Below are 16,038 nucleotides of genomic sequence, written 5' to 3'. Positions count from 1 at the left end.
ATAATAGATACATTAAATTATAATAAGTACAACAACATTACCTATATTTTATATAAAAATAAACAAACAATTTGTTTAAATAAAATGATTTAATCAAAAATTTAATTAAAAATCTTTAGGAGTTAGTTTTTGATGATGTTTATAGGGGGAGCTGCTGAATTATCTTCCTACTGTCAATGTCAGGAGGACAACTTTTAGTTTTGACAGATGTCAGATAAAGTATTCTAATTTGGCAGTCGATATACGGCAATTTTCATCAAATTTTTTACAATCATTTACTGACAGTATTAGTGCTTTGTGTGATGCTAAAGGTCTTTATAAGAACGGTAAATGTTTCCTTTCAAATACTGCACATACCTTCAATGAGAACATTTTTCCTTATACTAAATTTGAATACTACATGTCGCCCTTAAAGTACCAAAATAAGTTTGAGATTAATTAAAATTTAGAGACGTTCATAGGTACATCTTGATGAAAATAGAGAAATGTATGCACACTGTAAATGCTGATTGAGTATGTAACTAACAAGTAGTGAAATTTTATTTATACATTTTTCAAGACACATCATCAACTGATTCCATATGTACCCTTCACTTCAAGGGTTTATTCTTTACACTACTTTTTACTGAAGTATACTAACGTATTAAAACAACACTTCTATCTTACAGATGAGACAACTACCCAGTTCCTGTGACACCTTTGTGGTCATGCCACCATTGACCAAACATGGGGTTATTTTTGGTAAAAATTCAGATAGACCCAGAGGCGAAGTTCAAGAAGTAGTTTACATTCCGGGAGGTGATCAACCAGGCTCAATTAAAGTATGTCACCACAGCATTACCTCATTATTTCATTTCGTAGGATATATTTAACACATTCGGTGCCACTGTCGCCAAAAGATGTTTTGTGCTACTTGAGTCATGTGCCACTGACGCCTTTTGGTGTTCATAACATGTAGAATTAAATAAGGTTCTTTTCATATTGGCTCCATACGAAAGTGGCAGCAAATGTGTTAAAAAGTTTAGTTTTTAATAGTATATATTTTTTTGTTTCATATTATTCATATATTTTTATTATTGAAAAAATCTACATAGGTTTCAATGTATGAAATGATATTGTAATATAGATTTCAACAGTTGAAGTTTAACCGTTTCAGGATGGGTCAATGAACTGTCAATATGGATGGAATGGCACTGTCCCATTCAAATAGTGAAGCGAGATTGACGCCAACTTACAAGAGAGAGTCCTGAGAGAGACAGAAAAGGATCAATATCAACTTAAATCGGGGAAATGGACCTCATATTTGTTTAACTTGGTATCAGAGCTGATAGGCGGTATTTAACAATTAAGTTAAGTTAATAAACTTAAAAAAATGTGAGGTCCATTTCCCCGATTTAAGTTGATATAGGCAACTCAAATTACACGGCCTGTCAAATTTTACCTGATCCTTTTCTGTCTCTCTCTGACCTCTCTCTTGTATGTTGGCGGCATTAATTTTCTTCATGCCTATTCCATCTGTATTGACAGTTTGTTGGGATGGGTAAACCCATGTGCATGATGCAACCCTGTAATAATGTTTGACAAGAAAAATTGCTACAAGAACTTTAGACTGATATAATATCTGCCGCCATGCTTACCAGTCTCTACAGACCAGTTTATGATTAATCAGTTTAACCCGTGGTTAGTGTTCTGGGGTATACCATACCCCAGGTACTCCTTTTATTACTATAAAATCAAAAATCGATAAAATAGTGCCCTGTGGAGCCTTGTAGCTGTAGTTTATACATGTTTTGTCGTGATAAATCAAAAATCGATAAAATAGTGCCCTGTGGCGCCTTGTAGCTGTAGTTTATACATGTTTTGTCGTGATAACCTTGTTGCCAGCTGTCGGTACAATTTCAATTTGAATTAGGAGTTTGTCAAAGACGGTTGGGATATGTCATACCCCGGTACACTACTGTTGTAACTTTTAGTTGTTTTGTTTTCTGGAGGTAAAGTACATGATATTTTGATGTTTTCTGAGATGTACTATAATTTTTATTTTTCTTAAAAGGCAAATTCCAATAGCACTTCTGATCACACGAGGAAGAGAAATTCTCAGTTCTCAATTTGCCTTCAAAGATCTCCCGTGAAAAGGAAAAACCTAGTAACTGAGTTTTGATAACTTTTCAGGAAACGAAAAGAAAGAAAAGTATATCGCCGTTTAATAGAATTATATTATTTTTTGTTTTTTTTTTCGTTCAGTGGATTTCAAGTGTATGTCCCTGTAACTGTAACTTAGTTTTTTCCAAATATTTGCAGTTTTTTTAATTCTATGTCACTTACTATTTTTGAAATGCAAAGAAATATTGATTTTGCTGCGGAAAAAGCTAGTATGCTTACTTAGTTCCTAATTCATACTATTTTTGCCAAGGAAAAAACTAGTAGGTACTATATTACACTTGCTAATATGATACTTTATGATTGCTTTAAAACTATGTAAAATCAAGTAGTTAGGTACATTTTGGTTTTTAAAAATAAAAAGTAGGTAAAGTTATAATTTTTACATATATTTTATTAGAAAAATTACAAAAAGTTTTTGAATTCAACATTTAATTACATAAAACAAACAAAAATAATAAAAACTAAACTCGATTATTTAGTAAATCATTTGATGTTTCAGAAACAGGTAGTTTCTCCCAAAAGAATCTTTTTTGGCTTAGCATTGCAGGAAGAAGCTCTGTAATTATTTTTTGTTTTTTTTGAACATTTACACCCCTATCTTCAGTTTTGCTCTCAGGCATTTCCAGATTAAATTTAGGTTTTAAAAAGTCAAAATTAATAAATTCGTTTTCAGTATGACTTTTCTTATAAAACATTTGTCTTGACCCTTTTCTAAATTGTACTACTTTAATCACGTTAAGTTTTGGGAAATTTTCATCTTTTTTTGTTCTTTGTTTTACACCGTCTTTAAAGCGATAAAAATCATCATGTTTCATTAGTAAGGTTTTATTTTTTCTAGAGGCTTTTAATATTAGCTCATTTAAGTCGTTCATTTCATAAATGTTGGATCTCTTTTTCCATAGCTTGCCAATGTTTCCGTGGACACTGTCGGCTCTCATAAAAGAGTGCCCAGCTTCAAAGTATTTTAAAGTAATACTGTTTGGACCCCAGTTAGAATTGACAATTACCACAAATGACGTAAATAATTTCCAGTTTTTATTTTGGGCACTGCAGTTGTCACACCAAAATTCGTAGTGCTCTACGTTAACTGAGGATCTTTGAATAAGCCCGCAATATGCTGATGCCACATCTTCCGCCGAGCGACCACTTATAGCTTCATGCCACAAAACGCAAATATTTTCTTCATCTTTTGTTAACGAAGCAAAAGTTTCATTGAACACAACTAATTTACTAACAAAGACAGATTTTTTTAAAGATAACTTTGGAAGTAGTAACACTTTTTGCATATCCGCGCAATAAACTTTAAATGAGTCTGGATAGTCGTGCTGTCTGTCATTATCATACGCTTTTCTGGCAGCAATATATGCCATATGGTGATCATTAAACGTATTACATTGATCACAAGTCTCTGGAATTGTACATATTTTTTTGTGCTCTTTTTGATGTACGCAAATGTCACACTCATCTTGATTTGGTTGATCAAATCCAATGTTAAGTGAATTAAATTCAGTTCTATATCTGTCATAAGATATTTTTTCATGAGTTTCACAAAAATGTTTCCACATATCAGTAATAGATAGCTCTTGAGATAAATATCTTCTATTGGGAGCATGTTGCAATTTATAGTGTGATATTTGCGGATTATAAGATTCAATATGGTTTCTTATTAGAATGGGATCCTTCTTGTTAGATGGAACAGACGAGCCTCGTTTATCCTTAACCAGTTCTAACCCCATAGATTGTTTATATCTGTTTTTGAAGTCCGTTATCATACCATCAGTTTTCATTCCATGTGTATGTAAATACATTTGCTTACACACATTCATTTCAATACCATCATCCTTGAGCAACGAGTATGTAAGGACGTGTTGACGTTTATTTTCACTATCTACTTTTCTTCTCTTAATACCCCCAATCTTTATACTGGCATTAAAATATTGACTTCTCTCGCCAAAACTCATTTTCCAAAATGACTGGCAAATATTTTGTCTTCTTTCTTCTGATAAAAATTCTCTACATTTTTTTTTACAATTACATGGTTCTAATAACTGATATTTTTCTAGATGCCTCTCAATTTGCTCTTTCGCTGTTCTTGCTCTTTTTTTTCTGTTTTTCTCGTATCCTTCATCGGTTTTATCACTGATTTGTGCTTCTATAAAAAACGTAGATATTAGTTAATTCATGTGAAACACAAAATACAAAGCATTTTTACCTGGCAGAGTTTCCTGGTTTATATCTTTCAATTGTTTATCTACTAAACCTTCATTTTCCATAACAGTGCCAACTACACTTTTTTCATTTTCAGTTTGAAAAAATTTTGCTATTCTCCTTTTTTTCTTTGTCTCATAACTTATTTCTTCAGATTCTTGTGGGTCATAACTAGGGTCTAAATCTGAGTCATCGTCAACTGTGTCATCTAAAAAGTATAAGTTTGGTCTAATTGTTTATAATAATTAATATTTTATTTAGTAACCTTTATTATGCTGACAAACGTCTATAACATCAACCGATTTTTCTTTGTGACATTCATTATTAACATCCGTATCATTTTGACTACCATCCTTTGTTCCATCAATTAATGGTAGCGGTTTTAATTCGGTATAAACTTTTGTGTTTTCTTCCTTCCTAATATCTCTTACTAAACATATTGGTTGAATATCATAAAAATGGTTTTCATTAGTAGAGGGGTTATCATTATCACTAAAAATAAAAAAATAAAAATCAAAAATGCTAGCGACAAACGTCCATATTATTATTATCATTGTAATAATACTCCAAACCAAAAGCTTTTGAGTTCGAAGGCTCTTCTGAATAAACTGTTATGCTTAGTTTATTTGATTTTTGTTTATAAATTACTCTAAAAATAATGATAATACACATATTTTAACTTCTGAAGTTTAGAATTAAAAATTGCTACATTTGCTATAAATACACAATGTGTTTAAGAAATACTTTTTAGTATACGAATATGAGCAAGATAATTAAAATAATTTCCACGAAACATAGTCAATAGAAAAATGTTTTGGTAATTGAATATCCACTGCACACAAATATAACGATTTTTGTTACATAAGTAATGGTAACCTAAATATTTATTAACAATCAGCTGACATGCGAATTTTCTAAATATCAACTAAATTAATTTGTTGTAACCTATCACCTTTTACAGTAATAAATAAGTCGGTTCATATTATTTTTTGTTTCAAGAAATGTTGATTTATTCAGAATATGTTAATTTTATAATCAGAAGTCCGTATAAATAAATCTAGAAACCTACTTTTTATTTTGTAAGCCGTCCATCATCAGGTTATCAACCAAATAATCGTCTTTCACAGTATCTTGTATCGATTTCAAACAATCTTGACCAAAGGACGCAAGTTCACTATACCTATAACAAAAAGAATGCATTCGTTACAGCATTTCTTTTGAATTATCTACCATTTTACTGATTGTTTGTTTTTTGAAAATCAAACAAACAAAATTGTACTTTGTTTGTAATGTAAAAACTAATACTCACCGCTTTTCAAGATCACCCACTTCCTGAACACAAACTACTTTATTTTCCTTAGCCAAAGCCATTATAATGTTTTTTCTTTTAGACATAGTTTTCAAAACTTTATATAATTAGATTAAAACAAATTCACCACCAGACGAGTATGTAGGTATACACAGTTGAGACTGGCTCGACAGACTGAATAATTTAACGAAGTGCATTGGAAGAACATAGTAAAAGATCCTTCGTTTTCGCGCCAAAGCGGAATTAAATTGGAAATACCTAGCATACACACTTTAAAATAATTCGCCGAGTTTAAATGACCGGAAAAAATATGGATATATCTAGTAAATGACTTTGCTAGTTTTTTGTTTAGAAATATGACGTTTTTGTCTTTCGGCTTAAAAATGGTAAGGTATGTTATTAGGAACTTCCAATTTAAAAAAAATATTTATATATACACTTTTCAAAGGAAATATTTAGTAAAAGCCTTTGTTATATTTTTCCTTCTGAAATAAGTAGAAATGTATCGTTCACTGTATAAGTTGCTATGTTTATTCTAAAAAAATAACAAGATGCTAGGTTTTTCCAACCAAATTTATTGAAATTACCATTTTGCTAGGATTTTCCATCTGAAATAACTTTCTTAAAAATGCAAGTATTTACAAGTTTTAAGTACCAGTCGATAAAGAGCTTCATGGGGTTTCACACAATTGATACTAAGCATAAACCTAGTAAGTCACTTTACTAGGTTTTTCCTTTTCACGGGAGAGATGATATAACGACTGTGTCATATGTTTCTGTTTGAGCAAATCAAAAAATGTAATCCTCTTTTTTACTTTGCATCATGATGATACTATAATTGAAGAAACTTGTGAAACGAAATTGTCTGAAATTATTGGCCTTTAAAATTCAACCAAAGGCTGTGTAGACGCATTGGATAAGTTCACTATCTGCTAATTACAGAGTATCAAGAAACAGCCGCAGTAGTCATTGGACTTTGGCATTATTTTATTTCGTTTTTGAACACAGCTGGAATGAATGTTCTATAACAACTACAAAAAACTTTAATCTGAAAAGACGAATGTTTTTGAATGCAGCTGATTTCTGAGTTTTGAAACCAACGAAGACAAAATCCTTCCTTGCGTTGACCACTATATATGTGATAATCAGCAACCAGAGGTACACTAATTGGGACATATGCAACCTAGGACAAGAAGTAGATGTTCTGATTGTCCAAGAAATAAAGATAGGAAGACATTTTACATTTGTATGCGATGTCATACTCCAATTTTTTTGGAACAAGCAATAATGACATGTTAAAATTTGGCCCATTTGGAGGAGTTCTAACTCTTTTATTTTTCGATGTATTTCGGCAAACATTTTTTTCTTTACATTGCATAATATTAGGCTATAAGTTTCTTTAGAGTTGTGTGTTCAATAAGATGTTTCATAATATCTGAGAGTATTATTGTTCACCCATGTTTTTTGAGTGGCATAATTGCAATATGTAGCATAAATGATGTTTAACTTTTAAATATAAAACTTTTACAGTACAATGTTTAACTTATTTGACTCACAAAGAAGCAAAAACCAAGATTAATCATTTTAAATGATCAACAGTTTAAAATTTTTAAATTCCTGCGTTGGTTAATTTGGGGTATGCCATACCTCGGAACACCTCTCGTGCTAATTTATCTGTGCACACTAACGCACGGTTAAAAATTAAACTAGCAGGTAGACAACTGTCAGTTATATCATAACTTGCTAATCTGCCACACAGATTACTACCTAAACAAGTCCGTAATTGTTTTATTCTGACTGATATAAATATGTTCTGTCCGTCCACAAAGCAGGCTAAAAACTGCTGTCTCTGTGACATGTAGGCAAAAAATGTAGTAACCTAAAAGATTAACATACTCTATAAACTTTATATAGACCTACAAAGACCTTTTTCTACTTTCCCTTTGTTTTCTTTTCAGTATAATAAAACCTTATGTAATTACCAGAGAGTCCATACTTTGCATCCATATACAGAGAGGTTCAAAATTATGGAATAAATTCATTTTTTGGAGAATAGGTAGCTTTGGAAAAAAATTACGAGGGAAATCGATTTTTATTTTTAAATTATGATTGTTTTGACATATATGCCATATTAGTGACATTATCCATTTATGTGTGATGACGTAATTAATGAATTTTTAAATGGGAATAGGGGTCGAGGGGTAGCTCATTTGAAAGGTTATTCAATTCTCTATTCAGTAATACAGATATTAACATCATTATTTATACAGGATAGACAAAAAAATGAATTTTGAATTAAATTAATTGACGCAAAAAGAAGAATGTATGTAATTTATTTAACTCAAAATACATTTTACTGCTGTCAGAAAATATAAAAAATGTTTATTTGACAAATAAACATTGCTTCTCGCTTAAATTAAATGTTCAAACTGTCAAGAGGCAGGTGGGTGGCTGTTTGACATTTCATTTAAGTGAAAATCAATGTTTATTTATGAAATAAACATTATTTTTATATTTTCTGACAGGAGTAAAAGGTGTTTTGAGTTAAATAAATTACATACATTCTTCTTTTTGCGTCTCAATAATTATTTTTTTAGCCACTCTGTATAAATAATGATGTTATTGTTTATATTACTAAATAGATAATTGAATAACCTTTCAAATGAGCTACCAAACTACCGCTATTCCCATTTAAAAAAATCATTGATTACGTCATCTCGCCCAAATGGATGGAGTCACTATTATGTCAAAACATCACAATTTTAAAATACAAAATCGACCTGTCTCAGGATTTTTTTCAAAGCGGTCTATTTTCGAAAAAAATGAATTTATTCCATAATTTTGAATCTCTCTAATCGCTCTGTGCATGACCATGGTTGGGATACACAAAACTATGCCAGCGTCCGTAGCCAATATGACAACTTTGGCGAATAATGATTTAATAATAATTTATTTCAATAGATGTTTCAACAAAAGTTGCCAAACTTAAATGGAGCTTTGCAGGCCACACTGTTAGACAAAAAGACCAACGTTGGAATGCCACGATACAACATTGGAGACCTTACCAAAGTAAACGACCGAGAGGAAGACCACAGATGAGATGGGTTGATGATATTAAAAGAGTAGCCGGAACGAATTGGAAATATGTTGCTCAGGATAGAGACCGATGGAAGGAGTTGGGAGAGGCCTATGTCCAAACGTGGACGATAGAAGGCTAAGAAGAAGAAGAAGAAGATGTTTCGCTTACCTTATTATCGTTTTGATTTTTATTATTTATATTTATATTTTCATACTGACATTCTTTCCTTTCCCGATCTGGTGGTATATTACTATCATCATCTATTTTGATTTTGTGTTACACACACACCTTAAAATTAATATTTCAATAGACCCAGCTAATGTTAAAATCTGGTAATAATAATTCACACTGCCTAATTGCTTTCGATGAACACTAAATTAATGGTAAAACCGATATAGACAAGGCGAAAACGACGGGTTCGTTGGGAAAAATATTTCCATGAGATTTTTTTGCATAATTACATTCGTGAGACATCCCAGAATAAGGTTCAAGAAGTCGCCCACGTGAAAAGTGGGCCAAATTTTTTTTAACAATTTTTTTTAATCAAATTGCTAAAATCAATATTTTTGGCCCGGACAATTTTTTTGTAGGTTTTTTGGACTATTCTGGATAAAAAAGGTCTCTTATAATTTTTCTCTAAAGTTGATCGTTTTCGAGTTATAAGCAATTTAAAATTGAAAAAACGAAAAATGGCGATTTTCAAGGCTTAATAACTCAGTTAACAGTTATTATTATGAAGGTCAGAAAGTGAATAAATCAAAGTTTAATGCCCCCCTACAAGATCCCGAAGAAATTTTTGTCATTATTTTATTACTAAGCTGTTATTTTTAAGTAATAATATTGAGCGCCATGCACGTGGTAGCCGGCCGTAAAAGCTGAGTGCGAGAGAGATGCCACTCCGGCAGTCCAATTGTGCATCTTACTTGCACTCACATTTACGGCCGCCTACCACGTGCATGGCGCTCAATATCATTACTTAAAAATAACAGCTTACTAATAAAATAATGACAAAAATTTCTTCGGGATCTTGTAGGGGGGGGGGGGCATTAAACTTTGATTTAGTCACTTTCTGACTTTCATAATAATAAACTTTTAACCGAGTTATTAAGCCTTGAAAATCGCCTTTTTGCGTTTTTTTCAATTTTAAATCGCTTATAACTCGAAAACGATCAACTTTAGAGAAAAATTATAAGAGACCTTTTTTATCCAGAATGGTCCAAAAAACCTACAAAAAAATTGTCCTGACCAAAAATATTGATTTTTGCAATTTGATTAAAAAAAATTGTTAAAAAAAATTTGGCCCACTTTTCACGTGGGCGACTTCTTGAAACTTATTCTGGAATATCTCACGAATGTAATTATGGAAAAAAATCTCATGGGAATATTTTTTCCAACGAACCCGCCGTTTTCGTCTTGTCTAATAACTAAACCACAGATTAACCCAACATTAACCCAACATGTTGGGTTAATCTGTGCTATAACGAAAAATTGAAGAAATACCCTTAAAATTGATATTTTCTTCAGAGAACTTCCAAATATCCATTAGTGGAGTCAATGAAGGTGGATATGAGTTATTACCTCAGATTTCGTTGAACCTCCATCGATTTTCATAAAAATTGGTGAGTGGTTAAAGAATACCTCAAGGAACAAAGGTGACATAGTGCCAACTTGCGCTTTTTGCATTTTAGGAGTGAAATACACCCCTTTTTTAAAAATTATTTTTTAGATTTCTGAAAGTGCAGTCACTGTAAGTTTCCACTTCCTATTTCGTTGAACCTTCATCGATTTTCATGAAAATCGGTAAGTGGTTAGAGGATACCTCAAGCAATAAAAGTTATATAGCATCAACTTGCACTTTTGCATTTTAGGGGTGCAATACACCCCTACTTTTTAAATTGTAAAAAATGCAGATTTCCGCATTATGGCGCAAGTAATCTCGTTTAATTAAGAAAAATAAATATTTTTTTTATATTTATGTGCATGAATTACATTATTTTTTAATTTTACAAACCTTATAGCAACCAAAAATCCGAAAATTAACAAGTCGAAAATCACGAAAACCTTATTCTTCTATATTTCTGAAAGTGTAGTCACTGAATGTTTTCACCCACGATTTCTTTGAACCTTCATCGATTTTCATGAAAATTGTTGATTAGTTAGAGGATACCTCAAAAAACAAAAGTGATATGGCACCAAGTTGCGCTTTCTGCATTTTAGGGGTGAAATCCACCTTTTTTTTAATGATAAAAATGCAGATTTCAGCATTCTGGCTCAAGCAATCTCGTTTAATTAAGTAAAATAAATAGTTTTTTACATTTATCTGCATGATTTATAATTTTTATTAATTTTTCAAACCTTATAGCAACCAAAAATTAGAAAATTAGCAAATCGACAATCACGAAAAAAATTATTCTTTTATATTCCCAAAAAGGCAGTCACTGAAGGTTTTCACCCCTGATTTCGTTGAACCTCCATCAATTTTCATGAAAATTGGTAAGTAGTTACAGGATACCTCAAGAACCAAAAATTATGTGGTACCAACTTGCGCTTTTATCCTGGGGGTGCATGTTACCCCTTCTCATGGGTCAACACTATTTTATTAAAAATAACCCCATAATTAGATAGAGGAGTAAATTCTAAGCAAACTTTCTTTTATCAAGTTTATAAATTTTTTATTTAAATAATATTTCATAATTTAATAAAATATTATTGGTACAGTAAAACCTGACAATAACGGCCACTAAAAATAGAAAACAATTGGCCGTTATAGAAATGTGGCCGCTAATGCTAGGTTTCCTTTTCCACAAATACATAAAATATAATTGAAAATTTATTTATTTTAGTAATTAAAGCAAATCTAATTAAATATAATTCTACAAACAAACGGAACATACTAAAACTAAATTCAATTTACTACAAAATAAAACAATATCTATACGAAAAAACAACTACAAGAAAAACATAATTTTTGTTTATTTTACATTTTTTTAGATAAACGAAACATACTAAAACTAATTTAATATAGGTAATACATAATATAAAACAACATACTATAGCTACTACGAAAAATACGCTTATCACTAAAGTATCGTCGTGCTTTCATGCTATATTCAACAAAACCAACTTGGTACGGCCTTTAATTAGATATCGCAAATCACTTTGGCTGATTTTGTCTGCATATATATTATGTTTGAGGAATCCCTTTTTTTGTGAGACTGGATATAGGACATTTCTCAAGTATGAAGTCATATTCATGGTATATCGTTGCTATACAGGGATAATAATCTGTGCAATGTTATGGTACAGGCTACGTTAAATATGAAGTAAATGTGGAAGATATACACTGGTTATTCATTTCAATTTAATTTGATTGTTTTTTAATCGTTTACAACATTTAAAATAATTAAAGACATAAAGTTAGCGATTTCAAAAATTAATTCAGTTCTCACTGGCAGGGTGGGAAATAATAAAGTGCCATACAATAGCATTTCATTACAATGCTCATTACAGACATTACAGGCTGCTCCGTTTGAGAAAACTCATACTCTCAAGCTTTGAAAAAACACTCATTCAGTTTCGACCAACCCTGTATTAGCTAAAATTAAACGTTTTGCTAGATTAATAATTTTTAACAATAATAGACTATATTAAAAATCACTTGAACATAAATTGATTTTCTGATGTCAAATCACTACAATTATACAGGGGGTGAATATTGCTATGAAATTTGAAAAAAAAAACGTAATTATCTTTTAAACTACTTCGTATAACATCACAAAACCTGATATTTTAAGAAATAAAACATAGAGGAGAATCCAAAAATGTAAAAATATACAGGGTGTTCCATTAAACAAAAGATAATTTTGTTTCACCCTGTCAATATGGGTGGCCCTGTATATTTGGAAATGTATTTAAATTCTGATATTATCTATGCCCCAATCTCACCTAAATAAACTTTTTTCGTATCTCCTACAACAAACGACTAATTGGACTTCCCACAACCTGTATACATACAAAATCTCCGCTATAAAATTTTTTCAAAGAAAATGTTATTGTTTTTTTTTTAAATAACTCCGTTAATTTTCGAAATATGAGATTTATCTAAAAACCATTACAAAGCTAAGTAAAAGGTCTATAACACTGTATTAAACATAATTTTCTAAATCTTTTATTTTTTTTTAAATACAAGGTGAAATGGCCCCGCTTACATGGTTCTCGCAGTAAAATTTAGGTTTTAAATGTTTCTATCTCGGTTATTTTTAGTCGTAAAAAAATATTAAAAAAAGAAAAAGCTTAAATAAAGTTAAAACTAAAATTTTCTTCTCTACCATTTTTTAAGTATATAGAGTATTTTTGGAGTTATTATCAAAAGAAAATGAAATTCACGAAAATTTGAAAAGTTCAAATTTTTTTTAATCGTATTTTTTTTCAAAAATATGCATTCTAAACCGGTCAAAATTGTTGAAGTTATTACTCATGTTAAAATAAATAAAGTTTTTAATGGAAATATATAAATTTTAATTTTTGTGGAAATGACATATGTTTCATTTTTCATTCTTCCCTAAAAAATCTGAAAGGGTCCTATTATTTCCATCATAACTTGCTTAATTTTGATGCTATCGACTTCTTATATAGCTTTTTGATAGTTACCTTTAAGTACTTTATTAAAATGTTTAGTGTCTATATTTAACAAAGTGCATCGTTTTCCTTATTTAAGCTTGAATACTAAGATTTGAGTACTCGCGGAAAAAAATATACATTCAATTGCATATAACTCACTTTGTATATGTAATAAAGGATTTTTCGAATAAGGAGCTCATTTATTTTTATATTATCTTCGATTTTGGTAATAACAACTTTTTTGAAGAAACTTATGATTTTTGAGTTATTTATGAAAAACTGCTTTAAAACATGGATTTTTTCAGGAAAAATCAAAACTTTTGATCTTTAATAACTCAAAAACTATTGATTTATTGGAATAACTTTATATAAAAAATTTTAATTATAATTTGTCCCTCTATCGATTAGTGGGATTATTTTTAATAAAATAATTTCCACCCCCGAGAAGGGGTGGCATCCCCCCCCCAGGGTAAAAGCGCAAGTTGGCACCATGGCACCTTTATTTCTTGCGGTATCCTCTACATACTTACCAATTTTCATGAAAATCGATGGAGGTTCAACGAAATCGGAGGTGAAAACCTTCATTGACTCCACTACATTTTTAATTTGACGTTTATTTGACCCTCTAACTTATTGTTTGTATAATAAATTTTATCAAAAATGGTAAATAGAATATTACATTAAATGTCAAATATGTCATATGTGTATCATATGTTTAACGTCAAATTGTATTCGCCAAAAATTTTAGTCAGTCATGCACGGAGCGAATATGAGCAATTGTTTTCTAATGTTTAAGATTCTGATTTTTTTGTTCCTTATTCACATTTTTATATTTTACACACCTTAATAAGAATTATTTGTAGTGTACATACATAGAAGTAGAATCTGCAGGCCCTACCAAGAGTATCATCTTAAGCAAACCAAATTGGATGTGGGGAGCAGAAATGGGAGCAAACGAATGTGGTGTAGTTATAGGAAATGAAGCAATATGGACCAATGATAATTCTGGAGATCACGATCCCAGTGTTAAAAGACTTCTTGGAATGGATTTATTAAGGTAACATAATTATGTGTCTGAAATATATAGAATTATGTATAGTGATAAAAAATTATTTGCGCAATGTGGCCAAATCAAAAAGTTCGTTCTTTTAAATTAAACATGGTATTATATTTTAATGTTTCATTCAATGTTAAATATATGTCATATGTCATGCTATATGTAACTGATACGTTTTTATCTTCTTCTTTTGGCATCATAACCCTGGATGGGTCTTTGTCTGTCTGGCTGTGTCCGTTCATTCATATCTATATTGTGTCCTTCTCCTCCATTATCTTATGTTCATGGTTTTTAGGTAGTCTTCCATGTCATCCAACCATCTCATTCTAGGCCTTTCTTTTTTTTTCGCCTTCCTATCGGCTTCCATTGTAATATTTTCTTTGCTGTTTTTGCATTTTCTTGTCTCTGGGCATGTCCATTGTAATATTTTCTTTGCTGTTTTTGCATTTTCTTGTCTCTGGGCATGTCCCAGCCTGGCTATTCACAAATCTTACAACAAAAATCCACGAGGAAAATAAAATTCCTGTAGCTGGCTGTATACCATAAATCACAAAAAATACAGGATCCTTTGTAAAAGGTATATTTAAAAGACCCTAATAAGGGTTACATCACAAAACAAAACGTTTTCGGATTAACAAGTAATCCATCATCAAGCCAATAGCATGCATGCGTAAGCCACCAAGAAGTTATGGGTAAAAACCCTTTAAAAGTTATAAGAACTTATATTATACTACATATTATGTTTAAAATAGTTGGATGTTGCAAATATTCCTGGATATTACCCAGGGCAACACAGGACTCTAACCCACGTGGATGTGTGTTGCCCTGGATATAAGTTGACACTCAATTTTCAATATGTGAGGTTCATCCCTCTCATATCACATCGACGTGGGTTAGAGTCCTGTGTTGCTCTGGGTAATATCCAGGAATATTTGCAACATCCAACTATTTTAAACATAATATGTAGTATAATATAAGATCTTATAACTTTTAAAGGATTTTTACCCATAACTTTTTTGTGGCTCACGCATGCATGCTATTGGCTTAACACTGATGATGGATTACTTGTTAATCCGAAAACTTTTTGTTTTGTGATGCAACCCTTATTAGGGTCTTTTAAATATACCTTTTACAAACGATCCTGTATTTTTTTTTAATCTTAAAACATTATACCCTTCATTCACTTCGTTAATCTCGTTTCTCCTGATTCTCCGTGTGTTGTCTTCCTCTTGCACAAGGCCATATACTGTTCTCAGTATCTTTCTGTTGAAGAGTTTCATCTTTTTTTGTCATTTTTCAGATTTCACCACCATAGGTTACTATGGTCTCAATGTTCTGTAGATAGTCATTTTGTTTCTTTTGTCTAATAATTTCAATGTCATCAATCTTTTATTAGCGTAGTATGTATGATTCCCACTGGAAATACATGCATTACTTTCGCTACTTATGGAATTCTTCTGATTGATTTCTGCGCCCAGATATGTGAAGGCATCCATACATTCAATACTTAGTAAAGTTGGCTATTGCGATATTATTTTCATTGTCTGGTGTTCTTTTGACTGCCATGTACTTCATTTTTGTTTCTTTTATTTTAAGCCCTTT

The 16,038-nt window shown here is 31.0% G+C and overlaps 1 protein-coding gene across 1 annotated transcript in view; it reads left to right on the top strand.

Annotated features, from left to right (window-relative positions):
* The first annotated feature begins 203 nt into the window (after positions 1 to 203).
* The window catches only part of LOC114328769 (secernin-3), a 50,587-nt gene continuing 34,752 nt past the window's right edge, over positions 204 to 16,038 (top strand). The window contains exons 1-3 of the mRNA XM_050656439.1: positions 204 to 326; positions 669 to 821; positions 14,243 to 14,436. Coding sequence (XP_050512396.1) covers positions 303 to 326; positions 669 to 821; positions 14,243 to 14,436 — 371 coding nt within the window. The 5' untranslated portion in view covers positions 204 to 302. The remainder of the gene's footprint in view (positions 327 to 668; positions 822 to 14,242; positions 14,437 to 16,038) is intronic.

Source organism: Diabrotica virgifera, chromosome 1, assembly GCF_917563875.1.
Source record: "Diabrotica virgifera virgifera chromosome 1, PGI_DIABVI_V3a".
Taxonomy (NCBI): domain Eukaryota; kingdom Metazoa; phylum Arthropoda; class Insecta; order Coleoptera; family Chrysomelidae; genus Diabrotica; species Diabrotica virgifera.
The sequence above is the reverse complement of the archived record's forward strand: the minus strand, read 5'-3'. Positions and strand labels throughout refer to the sequence as shown.